We start from the raw sequence: 23,184 nt of genomic DNA on the forward strand, positions 1-23,184 counted from the left end.
ATAGAAGGACGCTGCTCCAGCTCGTGGTCCGCTCCAGCGTTTCCATCCAACAGCATCTGTATTTCATATGCAGACCCCTTGGTTAATAACAAATAGGTCAGCTGTTCTCATACCTATTGGAGTTCACTGCTGTTTTCTGACCAATATCAATTAAGACTTTTCTAAAATTCCACACTACAAAATAAGTAACACACGGGACGGCAAAGTATGTATTATTTGTGCCAGTATCGTATTGCGTCAGCATTAGTATTGACCAATGCGCAGAGGCAATATTGGTATTGTATCGGGGGTGACAAAGTTGTATCGTGACACCCCTATCGGATTCTAGTATCAAGAATTTAAAAAGGTAAATTTTATAAATTATAAATTTTATATTATTCTTCAGTTCACATGATTGAGTGACTGGAGTCTTCTTCTGTTCCACCACATCACAAAGACGCTCCATTAAGTTCAAATATGGTGGCTGTAGGTCGTCTGACTGCAGAGAACTCATCACACTGCTGAAAGTAGCCATTGGAAGACCCTGTTGAAATGCTAAGGTTAAAGGTCAATCCTTTCTATGCAACAGTTTGCAAGAAAAAGCTCATCAACAGCCGGGTCGCCAGTGGCTCCTTTATTTAACGTCAGATCCTAATTAAGTCACAGGTACTGACCTTAGCCAAAGACCCTCCAAGGTAATCTGAATCTTTTTCTCTCCTTTTCAGATTTTTTTTTTTACATCCAAGAAAAAAAAATTCTTTCTTGTCAGGATTTACAGTTTTTACATTTCATCAACACACCTGGACTTGTCCTGTAACATTCCTTCTGCAGTGGCTGATTGATGCCTGTACAAAAATGTGGAGCGGCACAGTTGCACACTGATCCGATTACACAAAACCTCAAAAATGTGCACTTTTATTTATCTTCTTTTTGTTTTACATTTTGTAAATATATATTTATATTAACCATTTACACTTCTGATTATACAACTATCAAATTTCCAAAAATGCAGGCACTTGACTTCCAAAGCATCTTTTGTGCCTATAACTAAAAAATAAAAAAAAATGAAATAAAGAAACCTACATTGCCCATTTACATATATGTAACTGTATAATAGTGCTGTATGTCTAAACCCTCTGACAAACCACAGTCAGCAGCCATAATTATGCCTATTACATATCACAGTCTGGCTGTCTGGAAAACACAAAATCTTTCAACGAGGGAAAAAAAAAATCCTTATGGTTTCAGCAGATGTACTGACTCGCATAAATCTCCATGTAGTGTGCTGCTGCCAGAGCTTTTAGTTTTCGTCCAGGATCAGAAGAAAACTTGCTGAATTGTTGAAGTAATACTAACAGGACAAGAAAATACAAGCAGTTAAATGCAAATGGAGGGGATGAAACCCGACGGGCATGTTTCCTCTTGCAAACAGAGCCTCAGCCCACGCTTTGTACTCCTGAGTTTCTAAGGTCACTTTTTGCTCAGAACTGCTAGGATTTACTCTGTTTACTGTTTCACACGTGAAACGTAATTTCATTCATTCCTTTTGGCGTGAGATGTGAATTTGTGGGTCTGAACTTGAAAATAATATTGAGTCTAAATCATCTTTTGCATAGAGAAAAAAAACCCTCCTACTTTAGTTTCCAAGTTTTCCCAGACTTTATCGTAAGCTCCGACATTTTTATCTGATCGTTTATTGCTGCTCAACGCAAGAAAACAGCAGCAAGAGAGAGCGGAGGCGCACCAACAACGTTGAGTCTTTTAGTGCTGAACTCATGTTGGATAAATTAAGACATCTGTGTGGCATTTGTAGCGGGGGGGGCCGCCCCGGTCACTGCTTTAGCAAGTCTTTGAGCACGGCTCCGGCGCTAGCCTCGGCTGAGACAGGCACAGGGGTGAAGGTGGGCAGAGCGTCGGTGATGGGCTTCATCAGCAGGTGACCTCCAGAGCCGGCGGGGCCAGAACCGGCCACCAGCGGCACCGCGGCGGAACGAGGAGCCAGGAACGGGTTGGATTCACCGGGTCTCCTGACGCCAGCCGCAGCTCCTGTGGTGTAAACAGGTAAAATTTTGGGAGTATTTGATTGAACTGTGTTTTATTTTGTTTTGCAGAAATGCTAATTTACCCGCGGAGCCTGAAGAAGAGCCACCAGCTCTCCCAGAAGGCGGTGCGCTCAGAGGCTTGATGTCATAGACCGGGAGCCTCGGCGTCGGGAGCGACGGGGTCGACTCCATCTCCAGGAACTTCACAAACATCTCGGAGAAAGACTGTGGTGGCGAGGGAGTCAGCGGGATTGGTGTTTGAATGAATGAATGAGTTTACAGATTCAATTAAATCGAAAATATTCCACAGAGCGAAATAAAGAACTTCACCAGGAATAGGGCTGCAACGATTAATCAGATTAATCGTGATGTATCGATTATTAAAACTGGTTTAGTAGTCGATTAATTGTTAGCTGGAATTTACAGACTAAATAAAAAAAAAAACAACTACATTGTTGAAAAAAAAAAACAATAAATAAGCCAAAACTACATTTTGCATTTAAGGTGAAAAAAGACCTTCTTTGTAAATATGATCTACCTAGAACTCAAGTGGCATAGTTTTAGCTTCACCTGGTTCAAGTTCTGAAAAATAATAAAACCTCTACCATTAGGCACCTTTTGCTCTAAAATTAGCTGGTCAACATTTTAGCCGGTCCCTGAATCGATGTCGAGTCAAACAAAGAGCTGAAATTCTCAAATGTTGATGTTAGAAGTATTTTTTAGCCGCATTTGTATCCTTCGCTACAAATGATCAAGCATTCACTAAAGGAATGATATGTTCCTTTAGTGAACATATCATTCCTTTTTTGTTGATTAAAAATGCATTTTGTTGCATTTTAGGCAACAAAATGATTATTTTCTTATTTACAAAAAAAGAATTAGATTGTTTATTTGCATCCTATAATGAAATCCTAACACTGTGTAAAAAGTAGAGAACAAAAGCTACATGAAAATCTGCCACACACAGTTAATTTTTCATCTGTCCATTTTCTCTTCGTAAAAGTTCTGAAGTTAAATTTAACTTGAGCTTTATGTTTCCATTTATTGCTAAATAAATTTTACAGAAATTGCAGAGAACCAGTGGATTTTATTGCGACTCTCCATGCTGCTCTGTGTGGTGTACTCATGGTGCGTTTGTGGCTCCATGGTGCTCTGTGTGGTGTACTCATGGTGCGTTTGTGGCTCCCAGCCCATTCTGAACTTACCGAGTTCAGCCCCTGCCCACTGGTGGGCCTCTGTGGCGTATTCGGCACGCTCTGAGCTCCTCTGCCTCCGAGCCAGCTCGATACCCATCCGCCAACACCGTGGCGGGCGTCGTCCTCCAACATCTAAAAAGACAGAAGGTTAGGATTAAACAAAATAAACTCATCTGGAAAAATAAAATCTCTCAAGTGTCATCAAAGCTCGTTTTTTAAAAAACATTATTAGCTACACTCTACGAATTTCCTTGGCAAGATTGGGCTGCATGGATCACTGCCTGACACTTAATAGACGCATGAAAAGGAACTGCAGCACCGCCGACACTGAATCTTTAAAGTCTGCTGGTTTTACTCGACTCTTGGCTTCTGTAAAGTGGAAACTCTAAATAGTTTTACCAGGAGATGAGGGAACAAAGGGGGGGAAAAGAAAAAAACTTTCAGGGACCTTAAAGGTAATAAAAAATGTTTTATTCTAAGAAACTGGAATCTCTTGCCCTGCGTTTTCTTTTAAACGGTGTTGGGCAACGTTCTCTGGAATTGCTGGACGGATTCCCGCGCAGCAACCAGCCAAGACGATCTGGAAAAGACGATGCTTTCTCTTTCAGGTCTGAGCTCTGAGGATTTTCTGGGGACGATGGGAGTTAAAATAAAATCTCAGGGCTGTGTCTTTTTCAGCCGTCTATCCAGGCTTTAAAGAGCAAGGTAACAAATTAAACCAAGCGGATTATCTGCTGGTGTGGTCAGTGTAACCTGTTTTTAAGAATGTAAACAGGTCTGACATCAGAGTTAGGAGGCTTTCATATGAAGATTTTAATTAAAGCCACAACTCTCTGCTTCTAACGGCTTTATTAAATTAGACAAATAATCACAGTATTGTTCTATTTGCACAAAGTTAAGCTTGTTCCCCTCTTCTTTTTTTTTTTTAGGTTGTTTTCCAAAAGCTAACCGAAGCTGTATGGCTGCAGATGTAAACCAGACAGGCAGGAATAAATTATAATAATAATTTCTCCTTCTGGAGAACGGAACGATTTACAAACAACGTAAAACGTTCCGCAAATGTCTAGAAAGACAAGTTTCACTTCTTAAATTATTGCCAAAACACGTATGATTTGATAAAATGAGAGGAATTTTGATTGAAAGTAGATCAAAATAATATATTTTATGACATGTATGGGTGGAAGTGATGGAGTTATTTCTACATTTCCTACAATATAATGTTTCAAAATAAACTAGATGTTAAATTATTCTGTATTTTATGCTGATGAAGGTGGAGAGAAAAATGTAATTCCAAATCGCATAAAACAAATGATCTGGCTTTAAATCAGTCCAAGATTTGATCTGTGTATTTATTGTAAGCATTAACCACTTACTATTCATAATACTGAGTTATGGCATTATATATATGTATATTTGCCTTTTTTTTCAACAGCTCCAGAAACTAAAACTTAAATGTGTAACAAGGCCTCCCATTTTCAACTTCCTGTAAAAACAAAACACATGAAATAAAACCCCACTTAAGATATGAATTAAAAAAGTATATTTTTAATCTTAAACTTGGTCATCGTCGTCACTTTTCTAAAATAATTTTTTTGCCAAAAAAGTGATCACATTTGGCAAAAAATGACTTGGGTCATTATTTTAAGAATGCCTTTCTAAAGTTATTCTTAAGATTTTCAAACAGATGTTGCTTCACAGTCGAAATGTAAAAGACCAGCCGCCCACCGGGCTGAAATGAGTAAAGGTCGACCTCTGACCTGATCAACTTGTTCTCGGCTCAGTCCCAACACACTTCCCATGAGCCTCAGCACATCGGCGCGCTTCGTTTTAGGCGTGTGGAAGTAGCCCAAAAACAGGTTGCGCATCAGAACCCTGCAGACACAGCAACACACACGCATACACACAACGCTGGATCATGGCCCATTTCAACGTTGATAGGAAAGAGTTATCAAGTAGAGTTGACAACACTCTTCAGTGTGGACGCCATTACTGACCGGAAAAAAACCCACCAAGCAATTTTCAGTATCATCAAGGTGTTTAAAATTGAATTTAGAGGAAGCAGAGAGACAGAAAAAGACATCTAAAAACAAGATGTACTTTCTACGGCATGTCAAAACGTGTCGACAGTTCACTCAGGACGCTGTAGACACAAGAAAGGCTGAAGTGATTACGGGAAAATTGCTCCGTTTCATCCTTGAGAGTTTTCAGCGTCTGTCAGTCATGAGCATGATAGATTAACACTGGCAGCGTTTAAAAAGTTTCATACACGCCCAAATAGTTTTGCAAAGCTAACTACTTCAATTGCTAATGTATCTGTTCTTCCGTTTTTATTTTATGGTTTTTGAAGAGAAATCTGAATCAGCCAAAAACAACAAAAAGATACTGTCATCAAATGGGACAAATGTCTGATTGTTTTTAAAATATTTTACAACTACATCGTAAAACACTGTGGCCTCTATTTTACAACTTTTTTCCTAATATTGTACTCTATTCATTATTTTAATTAATATTCAAGTTTGTACAATTATGTGATACGGTTCTGTAGACAAAGATGTACAAAAGGTCTTTAATTGAGATTTTTTTAAAAAATTAACTAAATTGAAAACAGTGATTTTGTTGGATACTTTTGAGTAAAAGTACGTCAACATTGTTTTCATTTAACTGGCTGCATCAATAGCAGACGTGGGACAAAATCCAAACTTACTTGTCTATCTTTCCTTCGGTGCTGTTGAGAAGGTTCATGAGTTTCTTTTGTGCCTCCTCCAGCATCTCCTGCCTCACATCCACTGAAACACAAAACCAGAGAGTCGTCATTTCATGACAAACTAAAAAACTTGTTTCCTTTAAAACAAAATAAAAAAAATAAAAAAACATATTAATGTTGCTTTGTTTCTCTACTTGGCACATGTATGCCACCAGACTAAAAAACTAACTCCGTACATTAAACCTCTACGTTACCAACGGAGAGTCAGATTTTCATATGCAATTTGATATAGTGTCAGATTTCTCAAAACCCTTTGTTCTCAGAGTTTTGCCGACTTCTGATCACTTTAAATAGAGAAATGTTCCCCAATTTCAAAATTTGGGCCGAGGTGACGTTTGTAATTCCAGTCTTCGGTGTGGCAGCAGAGAGACGATTAAACCTCCAGATGAACGTCAAAACATTGGGACATTTGAGATTCATGCAGACTAGATGGAGGCGTAAAGCAGGTGAATCGTTTGTAATTTAAGTGCAATCGTTTAATTTTAATTGTCTATTCATAGTTCCTGGGAGCACAGACGGTAGTTTTTGTCACTGTGGAAGAAAGAGTTACTTGGTTGTTGTGTGATGACATAATGTGGATTCTCTGTTCAGCATGTTGAACATTAATTAAACCAAACTAAAATTAAATGCAGTTCAATTCATCATTATTATTGTTTTAGAAAATGACGGGTTAAAAGAGAATATGATGATCAGTCAAAATGACGGATAACAAAAAATTCTAGCGCAATCCTTGATCTAGAGTTATGTTTTCCAGATAAGCCACATTTAGACAGTATATATAGAGTTAGAAAGTAAAGATAAAGGCTTGCTCCAAGAGAACAAATACAGACTGTAAGGTCTGAGACCAGGCAACAAAAACAGTCTGAGAATTTGCTGTGATGTAATGGTTTACTTGATAAAAGTGACAGAAAAATACATTAGTCTGCAAGTCAGGCTCTGATAAGGGCATCCAACCACATACTGTTTTATATTTTGTTTCATAATCTGAGCTCAGCATTTGGCTAAAAATGTTAATTTTATATTTTGTTTCATAATCTGAGCTCAGTTTTTGGTTAAAAGCTTTACTTAGTTTATTTGCCAATTCATACTTTCAGATTTGTCGATGATATTTTCACATGAATCCATGCCTTTCCTTGGAGACGTTTTGAGGCCTCTTTGAAAGCCGACAATTTCAGAAATTTATTTTTATTAATTTATTTATAATCTACCTTGAGGAGATGTGGTCAAGTAATTCTAAGTAAAAACCTGAATAATCAGGAAGTTGCTCAGTTATTTTGGTTAGCTCAGCAGTGGGTTCAAAGCTACAATTAACTGGAGAATGGTTAAATTCAAAGAATAGAATAATATTCAAATAAATTAAATATGAGATTCAAGAATTGGTATTATGATTTATCTGCATACATTCTTAAAATATATAAAGAAAAAATACGACCAAGCAAAACTAGTGAAGGAAAAATGATCTGGAGCCATTTAATTTAACAGTAATTTACAATCTGCTGGAAAGAAAAAAAAATGTAGTGAACTCACCTTGCTTCTTTAGCTCTTCGATTTGCTCCTCTTTCTGATCGATCTGATCTGTGAGGCGAGACGCTGAATCCAGAGCGCCGTTGGCTTCGTCCAGGTTCAGCTGAGAGAAATAAAGATCAGCAACCCGGATTATTTCACTGCAACGATCACCGATCCGGATCCAGACATTATGAGAGCAGACGCGGTCTCTGTCCGCTGACTTACCTGCAGAGCAGATGCTTGGTCTTCAAGCAGGAGAGCTTTTCTCTTCCACTCGTCCTTCTCCTTTTTGTGCTTCTCCAGCTCTGCCGAGTACATGGCCTTCTCCTCTAAAATGGAAAGAGACAAATAACTGAAACAATACATAGGAACAGCATCAGAATATACAAAGAATAGCTGCTAAGAAGCTGCTGGCGAAACGATTTCTCTCTCTGCTAACTTGCCTTGCTGGAACTGCTCTAGCACCATCTGCAGGTTTGAGAGCGACACTGCGTACTGCCTGACTTGTTCCTGAGAGGTTCTGAGTTGTAAAAGTGCGTCGTCCCTCTGCTTCACCACATTGCTCAGCTGTTCCTGGAGAGACTCCACCTGCATGCTGGCCTGTTGGCTGAAAAGAAGAGCGGGAAACTTGCCGAATTAAAAAAAAAAACAAAATACTCTGGCTCAGCACGAGCTAGGAGGGAATAAATCACTACGGTAAAACGTTTCAAGAAAAAACACGGGAAAAGGAGCTAGTACTGAACCGCGTGTGGAAATACACTTTCTCATATTTAAGTGATGTGACAAAATAAACATATGACGTACGCGTGTGGTGAAGGCAGTTTTAAGTTTATGCAAACCTGGCATTTTCCACGGCATTCGACGACGTGGCCAGTTTGTCATCCAGCAGCGCCACCCGCCTGCGCAGCTCCGTCTCCCGGTCCTCCGCGGCGAGGGCTTCCCGGGTGTAGGAGTCTTCGATCTCCAGCAGGTGGTTGCGCAGCCTCTCCAGCTCCAGGTTGAGCCGCTGCTCTTTATCCCTCGTGTGCTGCAGCTGCAAACACAAACACTCTCGAGTGAAACAGCGTCTTGGTATAACTGTTTGCCTAATCTGTTTCTTTATAAAATATATATATGAATGTATTTTGTAACAAGACTGCTCTTTTTCTCTCTCTCACACACACAGTGTGACGTCGCCTCTGTTCCAAGTACAAATAATCGACAGCAGCTCATGGTAACGGGAGTGTCGTTCTTAAATCTTCTCAAACTAGTAGAAACAGATAAATCAGAACCAGACAGAACCTTTAGTGGCAGGTCAGCGCTTTACCAGTCAGATCCCAGAGACGCATCTCGACTTCTTCTCTTCAGAAATTACAGAACACATCAACTTCTGAACCTTTAGTGACGTCACACAAGTCATGCGATCAATAACGAGGAAGACGACAGGAAGTGGCATTTGGATGATGGCGTGTTTGTTATTGCGTGAACAAACTTATTCACGTGTGATTTTGATTGAGGTACATTTAGTGGGAACAACAACGGAGTTTTAGGACCAAACAAAAAAATGAATTAATGAAAAAATAAAGACAATATTGAGTGAAGCTGTAGTATTACCAGAATAAAGTTGCAATATTATGACTTTATTCTCATAATTTAATTTTACAAAATTATTTAAAAAGAAATTTTTAAAAATAATAAATTTAAATTAAATTTAAATTAATTTTATTTTTCTATACTGTCATAGGAAACACTGCAATTGTAAAACTGTTTTTCCGACATTAGCTGAATACTAAAAAAGTTAGGTGTACATTTTTATTGGAAACGCAGCTCACAATGGTCGTCCTCCCACCTCAGACTGCAGAGCTGTGCTCTCCATTTGCTTCTGCTTCAGCGCCATCATCATCTGATCCCTCTCCTGCTGGAACATCACTGCTTTCTCCTGCATGGACTTCAGTTCGTTCAGAAGCTGATTCAGTTCACCGGATTTACCCTGCGACACAAATCGACAGGAGTAAAAAAGTTACATGAGAATGTTTATTAATCGCTCAAAAAGGCTGCAAACCACGAACCAAACTCACCAACTCTTTGTCTTTGAGCATCCGCTCCATCGTGGCGGCCTTCTCGCTTACGGCGCTCAGCTCAAACTCCTTCTCTCTGAGCAGAAGCGAAACCTGCATGTTTGTTTCCTGCAGAGCCCTGAACTCCGACTCCTTCTCCCGGGAGCGCGCCGCCACCTGCTCGTTCTCCTCCTTCAGCTTCCTGGCGTCCAGCTCCAAGATGAGCGCCCGCTCCTTCAGGTTGGTCACGGCCTGCTTCAGTACCTCGTTGTCGTTCTCGCGGTTGCGCAGCGCCTCGCTCACTTGGCTCAGCTGGTCTCCTTTGGTTTTTATGAGCAGGTCTTTCTCCCTCACTGACCTCTGCAGGGACTCCAGTTTGTCCCGGACCTGGCGGACCTTCTCGGCCTGACTCCTCTGCTCGCTCTCTGAGGCGGACGCCACGTCAGAGAGCCGGTGGTTGTTCTCCTGAAGGGTCCTGATTAGGTTTTCCTTCTCGGCCAGCTGCGCTTGCAGAACTTCGGCGGTCTGTTGGGTTTGGGGCTCGGCCATTAGATTGAGACCGCTCGATTGGGCGGTCACAGCTGTGGCCTCGGGAGTCTGCGCAACGCTGTCCAGTTTCCCCAAGAGCACGTCCTTGGTGTTGCTGAGCTGACTGATGGTCTGCTGCACCTGCGCCAGCTCCACACTCAAACCTCCCAGCCTCTTCTCCTTCTGCTCGTAGCTCTGGATCAGTCGGGCGTAGTCGACGGACAGCTTGGAGCTGCAGTCGCTGTCGGCGGACACCTGGCCCTGCAGCTTGATCAGCTCCTCGTGCAGCTGTGCCGACTCGTGCTGCATGTTCTTGACCGTGGTGATCACCTGCTGCTTCCACTCCTCCATCTTCTTCACCTGCTGCTTCAGCGTGTCCCTCTCCTGAAGGAGCTCCTCGAACTGGTTGCTGCTGACGCCGCCGGACACGGCGCCGGCCTCGCCTCCTGTCGACTGCAAGACGGTCACCAAGGTCTGGCACTTCTGAGTTAAAGCGTCGATCTCGATGTCCTTCTCCCTGATGATGCGGGACAGGTTCTGGATGGTCTCCTTGAACATCTCCTGGCTCCCTGATGGGTCGCTTGCGTCGGAGAGCCGCTGGTTCTCCTGCTGGAGCCTCACCAGGGCAGCTTCTTTAGCCGCCACCACGTCCACCAGGCGGTGGTAGTCGGACCGCAGCTGGCCGTTCTCCCTTGTCTTCTCATTGAGCACAGCCAGCATCTGCTCCCGCTCCACGGCGAATGCCTGCAGCTGCTGCTGGAGGTAGAGGACGTCCTGACCCGACGAGACCCGGGCGTGGAGCGCTTGGATCTCCAGGTCTTTCTGCCGGATCATTTGGGAGAGCTTGCCCACTTCGTCGCGAGAGAACGCCAACTGTTCCAGCTGCCTGGTGAGCGAGAGGTTCTTCTCGTTCAGCTGGACGATCTCGGTTTCTTTCTCCTCGATGCCGCGGACCAGTTTCTCTATCTCGGCCTTGGACAGGTCGTGCTTCTCGTTTCCGTTGTCCCGATTGAGAGACCGTGTCTTGTCCTCCTGGAGGATGACGTCTCCCTGGAATGCCAGGAGGCGGCCCTGGTCCACACTCTGCTGGAGGCAGGTTATCTCTTCGTCTTTGGCTTGGATGAGTCTGTCGTAGTCGAGCGCCGTCTGCTGGTGGCGGACGGCGGCCTGTTCCAGCTCGCTCCGCTGCACCTGCAGAGATGCCTGCTGCTCCTCCGAGGTTCTCTTCAGCGACTGGACTTCGTCTTCCAGCGCGTTCCTGGACGACTTCAGCTGGGCGATCTCCGTCTCCAGCTCAGTGATGATGTCCAGAGTCTTGGGTTCGGCCAGCGGTTGCGGTCTGCTCTGCTGATCCCTCAGCCGATCGATCTCTTCTTTCAGATGACTGTTCTCCTCCTTCATCCCTCCCAGCTGCTTGTCCTTTTCCTCCACCACTTGTTTGAGCACGTCCACCTCTTTGGTCATGGCCGACACCCTGTTCTCCATCTCTCTCTGTAGATCTGCTGCGTTCTGTTTCAAGGTTTCCACAAAGACGTCCTTCTCTTGCAGCAAGTCCGTCAGCTGCTTCTGTCCTGCGACGGTGATGGAGAGCATCTCGTTGGTGTCTCTGTGGTCCGACGCCAGCTGCTCCACGTCTCGCCTCAGCTTGGCGATCTCCAGGTCTTTCTCCTGGTTCAGCTTGATGGCCGACTCGTGCTCGGTTTGCAAAGCCGAGGCGTCCATGGACCTGGCTCGGGTCAGCTCCTCGACGGTCTGCTGGTACTGTTTCGCCTGCTCCGACAGCGCTCTCTCAGCCTGCGACAGCTCCAGTTCGAGTTGGTTCTTCTCCAGCTTGAGCGCTTCAATACGAGTGTCCTTCTCCCTTGTCGTCCTGTTCAGAGTGGCCTGGTTTTCTTTGAGCTGCTTGCTTAGCTCCTCTAACTTCCTCAAAGCGTTTTCATGCTCGTCCTTCAACCTCCGGTTCGCCATCTTCACCTCATACTCTTCAGACATCCCCTTGTCGTAGGAGCTCCTCATTTCATCCATTTCTCTCCGGAGGTCTGACAGCTCCCTCTCCTTCCCTGCCAGCTCCTCCTCCGCCCGCCTCTCTCCTCCTTGAGCCGTCTCTGCCTTAGCAGCGGCTAGCTGCTCCTCTCGTTCCTGCAGGGTCTTCTTCAGCTCGGCCACTTCTCGCCTCGCTTCCCGACTCTGCTCGTTCGCACGTCCCAACGCGTCTTTCAGTTCCTTCACTCTCTGCTCCAGCTGCTGTTTGCCCATGTGGAGGTCGTTGAGGGTGAACGCGCTTTGGCTGGTTTTCTCTTTTTGGGCCTCCAGCTCTCGCTCCAGCGCTACTTTCTGGTCCTTGGTGGCGTTGAGCTCTGCGGTCGTTCTGATCAGCTCTGTCTCGGCTTCCTTCAACTGGCCAGAGAGCTGCTCCTTTGCGGCGATCAAATGCTAAAATAATTAAAAAGAAAAACTCCATTATTTCTTATTGCTTTGCTAAAGAAAAATAAAAAAAAATAAAACTAAAAAAACTTGTGGCTTGTGCTTTTCAAAATGCAAACAGCCTCAGCCCCGTTGTGACAACTAGCATTTTTTTCATGAATTCAACCCACAAATAAAGTTAAACAGCTGGACCGTGGGGATCGAGCTGAGGCCGACCAGACCTGTGTTGCTTCCTGGTTCTGTCGGTCCAACTCCTCCAGCTCTGACACAAGGGTGTCCCGCTCCTCCTCGACGGCTCTCAGGACTTTCTCTCTCCTCTCCAGCTCCGCCTTCAGGTCCTCCAGGGACTCCGCCTCACCAGACTCCATCGGCGATGCATTTCTGCAAACCATTTGCTCCTCTGCTACCATCAGTCTGTGCTGCAGCTCAAGCTGCGAAGAGAGAAAACAATCAAGAAATGTCTTTCACTTCAACGCTCCAGTAGTTCACAGACCGACTTTAATCATGTCCAGTGACTAACATTTATACATCTGGAGAGTGTAAGTTTAAAACAGCTGAAGCCAAATATTGACAAACGTTTATTAAAAGGCAAATACATTTATTTCCCCTCACAGTTTGACATGAAGTCAGATTACATTTTTTTTATTGAAGTTCAAAAACTATTTTTTATTTGATAAATATCAGAATAACAAGTAATTTTTTAAATTACTTCCATCAAATTGAGAGGTTAACATATATCTTAATGTTTGGTTTGATTACATTTTAAACTGTGTGACTTGGGTCAAACTTTCTGGGTATTCTTTAAAATAGATGGAAATTTGGTTCCTTTAATAAAAAAAAAAAAATTTTAAAAAAGGAAAAACATTTGACCCCTGTGATCAATGGTTTATGACGTTGATTCCAATACATTCACTTTGTAATCCTTAAGAACATTTTACAACTAATTCGGTGGTACGATTATTATCCATGTTGGAAGTTGGAATGTTGCTTTTCTCAGTTTTGAAAATTTTCTCCTTTTTTCTCCAATCGTGACAATTGTTTTTATAGCCAAACACTTCAATGTCAGGCCATGTATAAAGTATCTGTGTGCATTTATGTTCTTATGGAGTGTATGCAAACATCTGGATTCAACTGTAACTACAAAAAAAATACATATACTTGTAAGCTGATACAGTACAAAATGTCAACAGATAATAATGTTAAAAAGAGAACATTTGAGTAAAATAAACCAACCTTTTCGTGTTCCAGGACTTCCTTTTCTTGCCTCAACATCCCTATAATAGTGTTCAGTTCTAAGATGTCTGCATGTTCAACCTCTTCTCTCGGCTCTGCCTAAAAGTTCAAATGCGAGATCGTTTACGAGCAGTAAATATACAAAAATGTAACGCGTTCATTTATGTTTATAACTTATAGCTTGTGTTCATACTTGCCTCGGAAAGGTGCTTGAGTCTCTCTATTTCTTTTTCTGAAGCTATAAAAAATAATAACATTTTAACAAATAAAAAAAAGTGTAAAGATACCATTTTTGAAGTTGCTACTTTTTTGGTATTACTAGGGCTGCACCAATTAACCGGCCAGCTGATTTATTGATGCCAATTTCCTTAATTTTGGGAGGTCAGTGATCGGCCAATACTTGAATGTGAAGCTGATCTTATCCACCTCAGCAAAGGCCTGGAAATCAACCACTGACCTCTTCTGCTCTCCTGTGAGAGAAGTTTGACCGATAGACCGGCCCACCAGGTCAGGTCTGCATATTTGCAGTAACAGTCACCCTACTGTTGCCAACTCAGAGACTTTCTTACTATATTTAACAACATTTCAGACAAAAAAAAATTGTTTTGGCTAAAATCGGAATCGGCAGGGAAGGCTTTTTAAAAGATTGGTAATCGGCCAAAAAACTGCAATCGGTGCAGCCCTAGTTATTACAATACATTAAACATTATACAAAATACTTAGAGAAAAGTTGGTGTAACAGATAATTTCATGCTGCATTAGTCAGCACTTATAAACCCCACCTGCTAAGTTATTTCTAAGAGTCTGAATCTCGTGCTCGAACTGGGTTTTTTGCAGAGCCTTCCCCTCCTGCTCCTGGACTCGTGTCTGCAGCTCAGCCACGGACGCCTGCAGGCGCGAGTAGTTCTGCAGCAGCCCCGCGTTCTCCTCCAGGGCGTCGTCCCTCTCCTGCTGCAGGGAGGCCTGGCTCCTCCGCGCGTCCTCCAGACAGGCCGACAGCTCGGCCAGCTGCTTCTCGCGCAGCTCCGCTGCTTCCTGCAGAGTCTGGACGTTTCTCTGGAGCTCAGGCAGTTTGGAGGAATCCGTGGGGGAGCTGACCTGACCGTCCCCTGGAGAGAGTCGGTTAGAGGAGACGTCTCATTAGTTTTCTCTGACGTAATAAGTCCCAGGCTGCTGCTGCTGCTGCTTTTGGCTGGAGTAAAATAATCTCACCGCTGTGAATCTGCTCCTCCAGCTCCTCGATCCTCTCCTCATACTCTGCCAGCTCCTCTCTGTGGCGGCGCGTAACATCCGCCAGCTTCTGCCGCTGGGCGTCCTGCAGAGCCGCCAGCTCATGCTGATGCTCATCCACCTCTCGACTCATTTCGTCCCGTAACTCCTGTTCCAACAAAGTTACAAATCTACAGTGTTGTTACTGCGTCTGCTGATAATCATCATAAATAATAGTAGTAGTACAGGGGTGTCCAAACTTTGTGTCCTGTGGGGAAAAATCTTCAAGTCAAAAGGACAGGTGGGGAAAAAAAAGGAAAATAAAATATTGTGTGTTTTTTTACTTCCTAAAAAATAAACTAAACTGCAATAGTTTAATTTAACGTTTTGTCAGAAAGGGAGGTCTGAATTATTGAAGACCCAAAACGTGAAAAAGGTTTTGCAGGTTTGCCTCATTTAAAGATGTCCAGTTTGCAAATTTCTGAATGTCTCTACTGAAAATAATAGATAATCTTCTGTCAATTTTAACCAATAAAAACAAGATTAAGGCTTTTATAGAAAAAAAAGTATAAAGCCAAGTTTGATGAAAAGCAGGTTGGGGATGCATCAAAGCCTGCTGGACAGGACAAAGAAAAACTGGGGCATTGCTTTGTGTTTTAGCTGACATCTTCTGTTGTGAGATTTTAATTTGACTGTAACAATTTAGGTTTTATTAAAGACAGAAAGTCATCATCTGCATTTACTACCTGAACTAGGGGAGGAATTAGTATCGTTTTTGAATTGCAGTTATGGGCTGCAAAAAAAAATAAAAAATCAGTCCAGGAGCTGCAAACTTATAGCTGCTTCCTGCAGAGTCTGGAAGCAGCTCAGCTTCCAGACTGTTGTACAAAAGTCGCATTTTGGACACCCCTGTAGTAAAACTACAGAAAATAGCACTGCAGATTCAGAGTGTTTGAAATGTAGGTTTATTTTATAAAGATATAATCATAACTACAGCAGCTACCTTAATAGTTCTTTGTAGTTTGAGAATCTCCCCCTGGTCACCATTACCAGTTCCTGAGGTTGTTGATGCCTGAAACAGAGAAACATAATAAAAATCAAAGAGTCTCCGTATTTAAGGTCAGCTAAATTTTAGATACATACTGTAAATGTAACACTTTTCCTTAATTATAAGGCTCATTGCCAAAATCCAAAAGTCTCACCTGGATCACACTACCTGCGACAATTATTCCAAACTGTGATTTCAGTGGCTCATCTTTAACTTACAAGGATTCAGAAATAATCTGGCACTCGGATACGCCGAGTCTTGGAGTGATTGTTTTGTTTTACCTGCGACATTCTCCTCCAGTGCGCCGCCTCCGCCTCCAGACGCATCACTTCTGTGGACAGCCTGTTGATTTCCTGCTGCGACCAAAGGACGTCGCTGATATCCATTTCATCGCCATGGAAGCCGTGATGAGGCTCTGTGGGGCGCGTCAGGAAGGTGGAAGGAGAGGAGGAGGTGGCGGTCAGGGAGGCGGTGGTCACCGGCAGCACCGCTGGAGATGAGGCGGACGACTGCGCCGACCGCTGCAGCTTCTGGACTTCTTCCTGAAGGCCGCTTTGTCGAGCCTTTAGGTGGCTGATCTCCACCTGGCAGAGGGACGGGAATTTAGACTTTATCCATCGTCATGGAGAGTTTTCACAAACATTCATGATTTAAAAATGTTTTCACGCACGTCTTTCTGTTGCAGGAGGGTTCTGTATTCTGCAGACTGTTGTTTAATCTGGATCTCTGAGGCCTCCAGCTTCTCCTCCAGCTCTGCGTGAAGTTTCTTCAGCCTCTCATGCTGCAACGCAGAGAGAGGACGAGTATTGTCGCTTACATGTGTAAAGACATCCAAGAAATTAACGTACACAGGAAGACGGGCAAATATGAGAACACGAGGCAGAACAGAGTAGAATCATTTCTTTTACATTCAGCCACTTTGGATATCGACGTTCTAATAATGTGTTGTTAACTACTGCATTTACTGATGGGAACCTACAGCAAACAGCTAACCGCGTAACTACTTGTTTAAAAAAAAGAGGAAAAAAAAGAAAACCAAATTCACTTCAGTTATGTGTTTTATTAACATTCTTCCAATGTGGAAAAAGAACTGTTCAGATTAGGGATGGATACGCCGATACATTAAAACTAATTTTGCCGATAATCAATATTTTTTCCCCTATACCTTTATGAAACTATATCACTTTCTCTACCGTGGAATTAAAATACTGCATTATCTTTGTCGACTTATCCTGCTACCAAATGCAAATGATAAAAAGGAGGCTGAAAATGATTAAACACTTTCAACTTGCATTTTGTTTAATGTCACATTTATTCATGACGTCTGCTCCCTCTAAGACAATAACACTCAAACTGTTCAAATTCGACATTCTGCTGTGCTGCAGTCATCATTGTCACTGGTTTGTTGTATAAAAACAACGTCTTTTATATCGGTAAATTATTTTGACGAAATGACTGATATTACATTTTACAGCTATTATTGGCCGATGCCATGGCGATAATGATGCCCGTTCCTAGTTCAAATGAAAACCCATAAATCAGCGTTTGATTCACACCTCCTGATTTGTGTGCTGTACAATTTTTCTTATCTCTACAACTACTGAAAATGTGTTTTCAGTAGTTTATCAAAGTCTTTTCTTAATCAGTGAGATGTTGTTTCAGCTCCTAATAAAATATCACAAAACAATTGTCCTCTTTTTATTCCAGCTTTAAAAAAAGCAGCTTTTCCTGAGCTACACGTGTTAGCAGCTAATTTTAGGTCTGGATTACTGCCCTGCTGGCTCACCTCAGTGTTTTAAACAGCCGGACAGTGAATGTGGAGCTGACTGAAAGCAGTAATAGTTGATATAAAAAGTTGGTCATTTTATCTGTTATCGGTCTTTGAAACACAATCACCTGCTAAAAGCTTCAGTACCGGCACATTCAGTCCAATAACCAGCATGTAGCCTGTCACATAAATCAAAGTGTGGCTCACTTCGATTTACACAGGAACCATTTGATCTGAACTAAAGCATTTATCAGCATTTCTTGCTGAAAATCATCTACTGTCACAAGTCAAACTGCTCTTAGGTGGTAAAGATAAAAAAAGACAAATCTAACCTCTGATTTTTGAGTGGAAAACGCAGTTTCCACTTCAGCCAACTTGGAATTGGACACGTGTAATTCTGTGGTAGCATCTGTGGTTACACGGAAAAGCAGCATGAGGAAAAACATTAGAACAGACACAACCAGTCAATTTGCATCTCCATAGAATATGTCAGTGCAGCACATATTAGGTAAAGGTAGAGTTATAAACTCTGTTGTTCAAAACACGAAACAAAAATAAAAGCCGCCACACCTTCAGAATGAACTTTGTTTGCTTTTTAAATATGTTAAAACAACATGAGATACATATACAAAGTCTATATTTTTGCACTTATATTAGCCGTAATCAGAGTATGAAATGAATCAAAATGTAATAAAATGTTAACATTTGCTTTATTTTGAAAAGCCAACCCCACCGGCTCCGATCTGACTGGCTACTGTGCGCTGCGCTGCTTTCAGGAGAGAAGAAAAACTAAAGACGACGTCCGACGTAGAGAGAGAAGAGAAGTGAAAAAAAGATATCCAAGGAATCTCATTTTTAGTTCAATCGTGTGAAAAACGATCGTAATATTAAAGTATGTTGAACTTGAAAAAAAAAGCTGGTTAATTAATACAGTTTGGTCTTCATTGTTTACTATTGAAGGCTTCCTGATTATTGCATCCAATCAGCAGAGGAAACCAATCCATACGCTATAAATAACTTAAAACTTGAATTACTTTACCGCACATTTATTTTTATCCACACTCTTTCTCCTACAGAAAGCAAAGATTGTGTTTTACTTGACCTTAAAACACAAAAACCTTTAAAAGAAAGTTTTTGTCTCCGTCTGTAGCGCTAATCTACTACATCAGATCCATGTGGGAAACAAATACCTTACTGGCCAGCAGGCAACCATTACTGTCATGTTAAAGTAATACAGTGAGACTGGAGCTGCCAACACCAAACACGCATTAAAACACACTGATTCGCTTTCATTCAGGTCCCTGTGGGCGTTTTCACGTTTCTGAAAGAATTATGTCTTTTTTTTTTAAATTCAATTTATATAGCGCCTAAATAGCTGTACTGATCAATGAAAGTGTTTTACATTAAGCCACATCCGTCTGGTCGCATGTCGTCACCTGGCAGGAGAAAGCTGGAATTGAACCCACAACTTTCAGATTTTGAGACGGCAACATTTTCCTCCCACCTTACAGCAATGTACCGTGCTCATGGTCCATGGTTCTGTGTACCGTAAGGTCCAAGCCATAGTTACAAACGGTAGACACGTTTAGGTGAGCGTACATCTCCGCCCGACTGTGATAAGAACAGACGCTTTAGGTTTTTGGCTCCGGCGGTGAGCTGGAGATCTGCGGCCAAAGTTCTTCCTCAGTCGATGTTTTATCAGTTCGCTGTGGACCGGCTACACGTCCAGTTTGAATTAGTCAAACAGGCCGAGTTTGCTTATTTACATGTTTCTACAGTATGAATAAAACAGCGCACAAGTAGAAAGCAAAGCTGAAATTCTCCCATATGTTTTGTTCTTTAACAGACTAATAATGTGGTATCACCTTTTAAGTGGTTAGCTTCCAATTTAGAAGATAAACTTAATTAAACATAAATGGACCTCAATTAGAAATGAGGTCCACTGTAGACTAGTTTCTAATCTACAGTCAGATTAGAAACTAGTTTCTGCAGAAACATGTTTCAGCTTAGCCTTTGGTTATTTAACTGATAAAGAAATGTCTCCTTTTGATATCACAAAAAAAACAACCTAAGATGTGAGGTCTTCACTTAGAGATAGTAAATATAAAAGCCTCCACAAATAAAGATTGTAAAAACCTCTCAGTCTACACGAATCTATCAAATATCAAATATAATTGGATGTTGACCTAGATATAATTAATTAAATCTAATTAACATGAAGCATGCAGGACTTAAAAAGAAAATATAATCTAAACTAAGTTGATGTTTCCTTCATAAATTTAATCATTTCCTGTTAAAACCCTCATCTGGGTTGAGAAACAAGGTTTGTGCAGAAACGAGGTCAGGAATTCATCCTTTGCTGGAATCCCAAACATTTGGTTTGTCTTGTTTTAGTGGCTTCAGGTCAGTTCACCAACTCATCTAATGATATTATATCAACCACATGCTTTCTTTTGTCAATTCCTACTTGTAATTTATTTCTCTTAAGACTCAAGACTTTACATTTCAAAATGTTTCCATTAACATTCCTCTGACTTCCAGCTGGAGTCGGATGAATCTTATATGTGATGGATACAAAACAAATTATTGATCTAACAGAAACAAACTTATTTATTGGAGCCACAAAACCACATTTTGTTTCAATAAGCTATTAAAGGATTATAGAATATTACTTTAAATGATAAGCTGTCAGAGGAGAAAAAGAAAAACAACCAAAACTACAGATTTCACAAAATGGTGAAGGATCCAACAATCCTGATTCCATCTAATTTCTCAGTAGTGAAAAAAAGAAAAAATCAATAAACCAGAGATTGATTTTGGATCTTTATTTTTTCCTTGATTTTATTCACGAAAAATCTTTTTTTCCCCTCCATTCTTTAAATGTCATATTCTGAAACTTCCTTCAAGTATTTTGTTACAAGTTTCCTAAAAATCAGTTAAAGGTTTTGGTCGAGTGCTTTGATGCATGAATGAGGATAATCTTACAATTTCTTCTTTTTTAGTTGGATTATATTTATTTATTTTATTAAACTCACATTTCTGTATTAAAATAAAAGGTTTTCCATTGACTTAATGTAATATTCCAATCTTGATCATCATGTTTTCATTAACGATGAGCAGAAAATCCCCGTAATTAACACAAGCAGAGGCTTAAAACATCAGTCTGTGTGGACTTAATCTAAACAATGTGCTTCACTATGACTCACTGAAATAAATGACATTTTCAATAATGTTGTAATTTTTTAAAAACATGACTATATTAAAAATGGGAGCCCCTTTTCTGACACTCATTGATCAATCAACATGAAGCATTAGGCAGATAATCTACTACTTTATACAGCTCTGGGCACATTCATAGTAAAATAAAATAAGAAAAGGTAAGAAAATATGGATCTAATATTTTTGCAGTAGCAAACTCTTGACACTAAACATTTTTAAATAATCCAAGTGTTATTTTGACATTTATTCAGTGGGTAGAGTATCTAGTCATTGATTGTCTTCAGGGAATTTATCATTGATTAGGTTGCAGACGTAACATGTCAAGGATGCAAGTAGCCATTTTTTCCTCAGACGTGAACAACCTCATATCTATTGTTAAGTATGGTCAGGGTTTCCCCCAGAAAACTTGCTAAGCCCAGTGGTTGAGGCACAAGGTCAGTCATTCATCCAGCGGTTTGTTGTGTTATTGAGTTAAAAAATGTCTCATGTTGACAGGAAATTTGAACATTTCATTTGATAATTACGCCTTACTGGAAGATTAAAGCTTGAACACCAACTATAAAGTCTTAAAAAATGCAAACATTTTAAAAAGACTTAAATAAGCAATGCCTAGCCTGGTGGGGGCATAAATAAAGCCTGGTGGCCCGCCAGGCTTATAATACACTGGGGGAAACCCTGCTGTTTATTGAGGATTAGATTCTGTTTCCTGGACTACTTTCAATATGCAGCAAAATTAGTTTAAGAATTGTGTACATTTAGGTACAAATACAGTGCTCAAACATATAAAGACACAAATATAAATACTTTCACATATTTGAACACATCTAAACTGAACAGTACCAATGTGTTTTATGCTACTGGTGTGCTAAGTGGTAATAAGGACAAAATAGAGGAAAAGCTAAAGCATGGACTGTAACTTACCTCCGACTTCTTCCACTCCTTCGAGTAGCATGTCTTTGGTGAAGTTTGATATCTGCCCAGTGAACGATGACAGGCTGCCCCCGACCTGTCCCAGAGACTGGCCGAGGCCGGAGCCCAGTCCACCCAGCCAGGAAGACATCCTCGGAGAGGCTGAGAACCAAACAAAAACAAAACCAGTCCGAGGGACGCCGGACAGCTAGCCACGGTTTGAGCTGAAATACGACGAGGACGGTGCGGACATGTAAGCTAAACTATAAACTCTGCTTGACATTTACACCGGTGGTGTATCCATTTGTTTGGGTCTGAAACGCGGCGGCTTCACTCCTGACAGACGCTCACTTAGCAAGCACTAAACCCGGCTAACAACAGCTGCTCGGTCGCCTGAAGGAATCTGGGAGGACAAGCGAGTTACGAGACATTATAGCAGAATAACACAGCTATTACTTTTATATTTCGATTTCTGCTGGAGTCGCTGTTGTCTGCGGAAAGTTTCAGTCATAAGTGGGAGAGTTTAGCAGCCTGAAGACCTAAAAGTGCCACCTCAACTGCAGCCATTATCAACTCTGCTCTGCTGACAGATTTGACGTGGACACGGAGGTCTGAAGCGATGCATGATGGGATACTAGAGAGGAGGACCAACAAACGGACGTAAGGCAGGAATGAGCAGAATGTGAAATAAAATGGTTCAACGTAGTTGCCAAATGAAATTAATAATAAAAATTCCATCATAATATATTATATAATATAATTTGACCCTGTTGGTGGCCGAATTACTAAGGCAATTAAAGCAAAGCAAAATTTAAACCAACAAATAAGCCTTGTAAATAACCAAAAAATATGAAGTCAAGAACACATTTTTACAAATTAATAAAAAATAATAATATAATATGATGTGATTTAGTTTGAACACTACGGCCACCAGATTAAGAAAAAGCAAACCACATCAGGAAAATATAGGGATCTACCTTTAACAATCTGCAAACCTCCAGAAATGTAACAAAAAAAAAAAAAAAAAAAATTATATATATATATATATATATATATATATGTTTCTTTTGGTTAAATTATCCAGCACTGTTGTGCATTTGTTTTATTTTCCAAAGTCAAGTTTTTTTCCCAGGTCTTGAACTGGGATTGTCTCTTAGAATTTGACAATCAAAACTTCAAATCTATTAATACTCTATACTTTTCAACCTGTTCCGATTACTAGAGCTACAATTACATATTTTTAAATTAAAGTATATTCATGTTCGAATGACCATTCAAAAGTAATATGAGTTCAAAATTAACGCTCAGTTTTAGCTATTTTCC

The 23,184-nt window shown here is 41.2% G+C and overlaps 1 protein-coding gene across 1 annotated transcript; it reads right to left on the minus strand.

Annotated features, from left to right (window-relative positions):
- Window positions 1-598: 598 nt before the first annotated feature.
- trip11 (thyroid hormone receptor interactor 11) lies at window positions 599-22,482 on the minus strand. The gene is made up of 21 exons (XM_081603015.1): window positions 21,874-22,482; window positions 18,066-18,142; window positions 16,636-16,746; window positions 16,247-16,549; window positions 15,921-15,989; window positions 14,921-15,086; window positions 14,491-14,817; window positions 13,902-13,946; window positions 13,709-13,803; window positions 12,697-12,906; window positions 9,545-12,484; window positions 9,316-9,456; window positions 8,327-8,520; window positions 7,931-8,094; window positions 7,713-7,816; window positions 7,509-7,608; window positions 5,922-6,003; window positions 4,975-5,089; window positions 3,227-3,349; window positions 2,105-2,246; window positions 599-2,025 (listed from the first exon to the last, which is right to left on the minus strand). Exons 1-21 carry the CDS (start codon window positions 22,010-22,012, stop codon window positions 1,811-1,813), a joined length of 5,862 nt encoding a protein of 1,953 aa, XP_081459141.1. The 5' UTR covers window positions 22,013-22,482; the 3' UTR covers window positions 599-1,810.
- Between the last annotated feature and the right edge of the window lie 702 nt (window positions 22,483-23,184).

Source organism: Poecilia reticulata, chromosome 22, assembly GCF_904066995.2.
Source record: "Poecilia reticulata chromosome 22, P_reticulata-male-v2, whole genome shotgun sequence".
Taxonomy (NCBI): Eukaryota; Metazoa; Chordata; class Actinopteri; order Cyprinodontiformes; family Poeciliidae; genus Poecilia; species Poecilia reticulata.

Coding starts and splice junctions, on each gene's coding strand:
- trip11 (XM_081603015.1), bottom strand. CDS start 22,012: ATGTCTTCCTGGCTGGGTGGACTGGGCTCCGGCCTCGGCCAGTCTCTG. Junction 9,457..9,544: donor TGCTCAAAGACAAAGAGTTG/GTGAGTTTGGTT, acceptor TTTGTGTCGCAG/GGTAAATCCGGTGAACTGAA. Junction 2,026..2,104: donor CTCTTCTTCAGGCTCCGCGG/GTAAATTAGCAT, acceptor TTTACACCACAG/GAGCTGCGGCTGGCGTCAGG.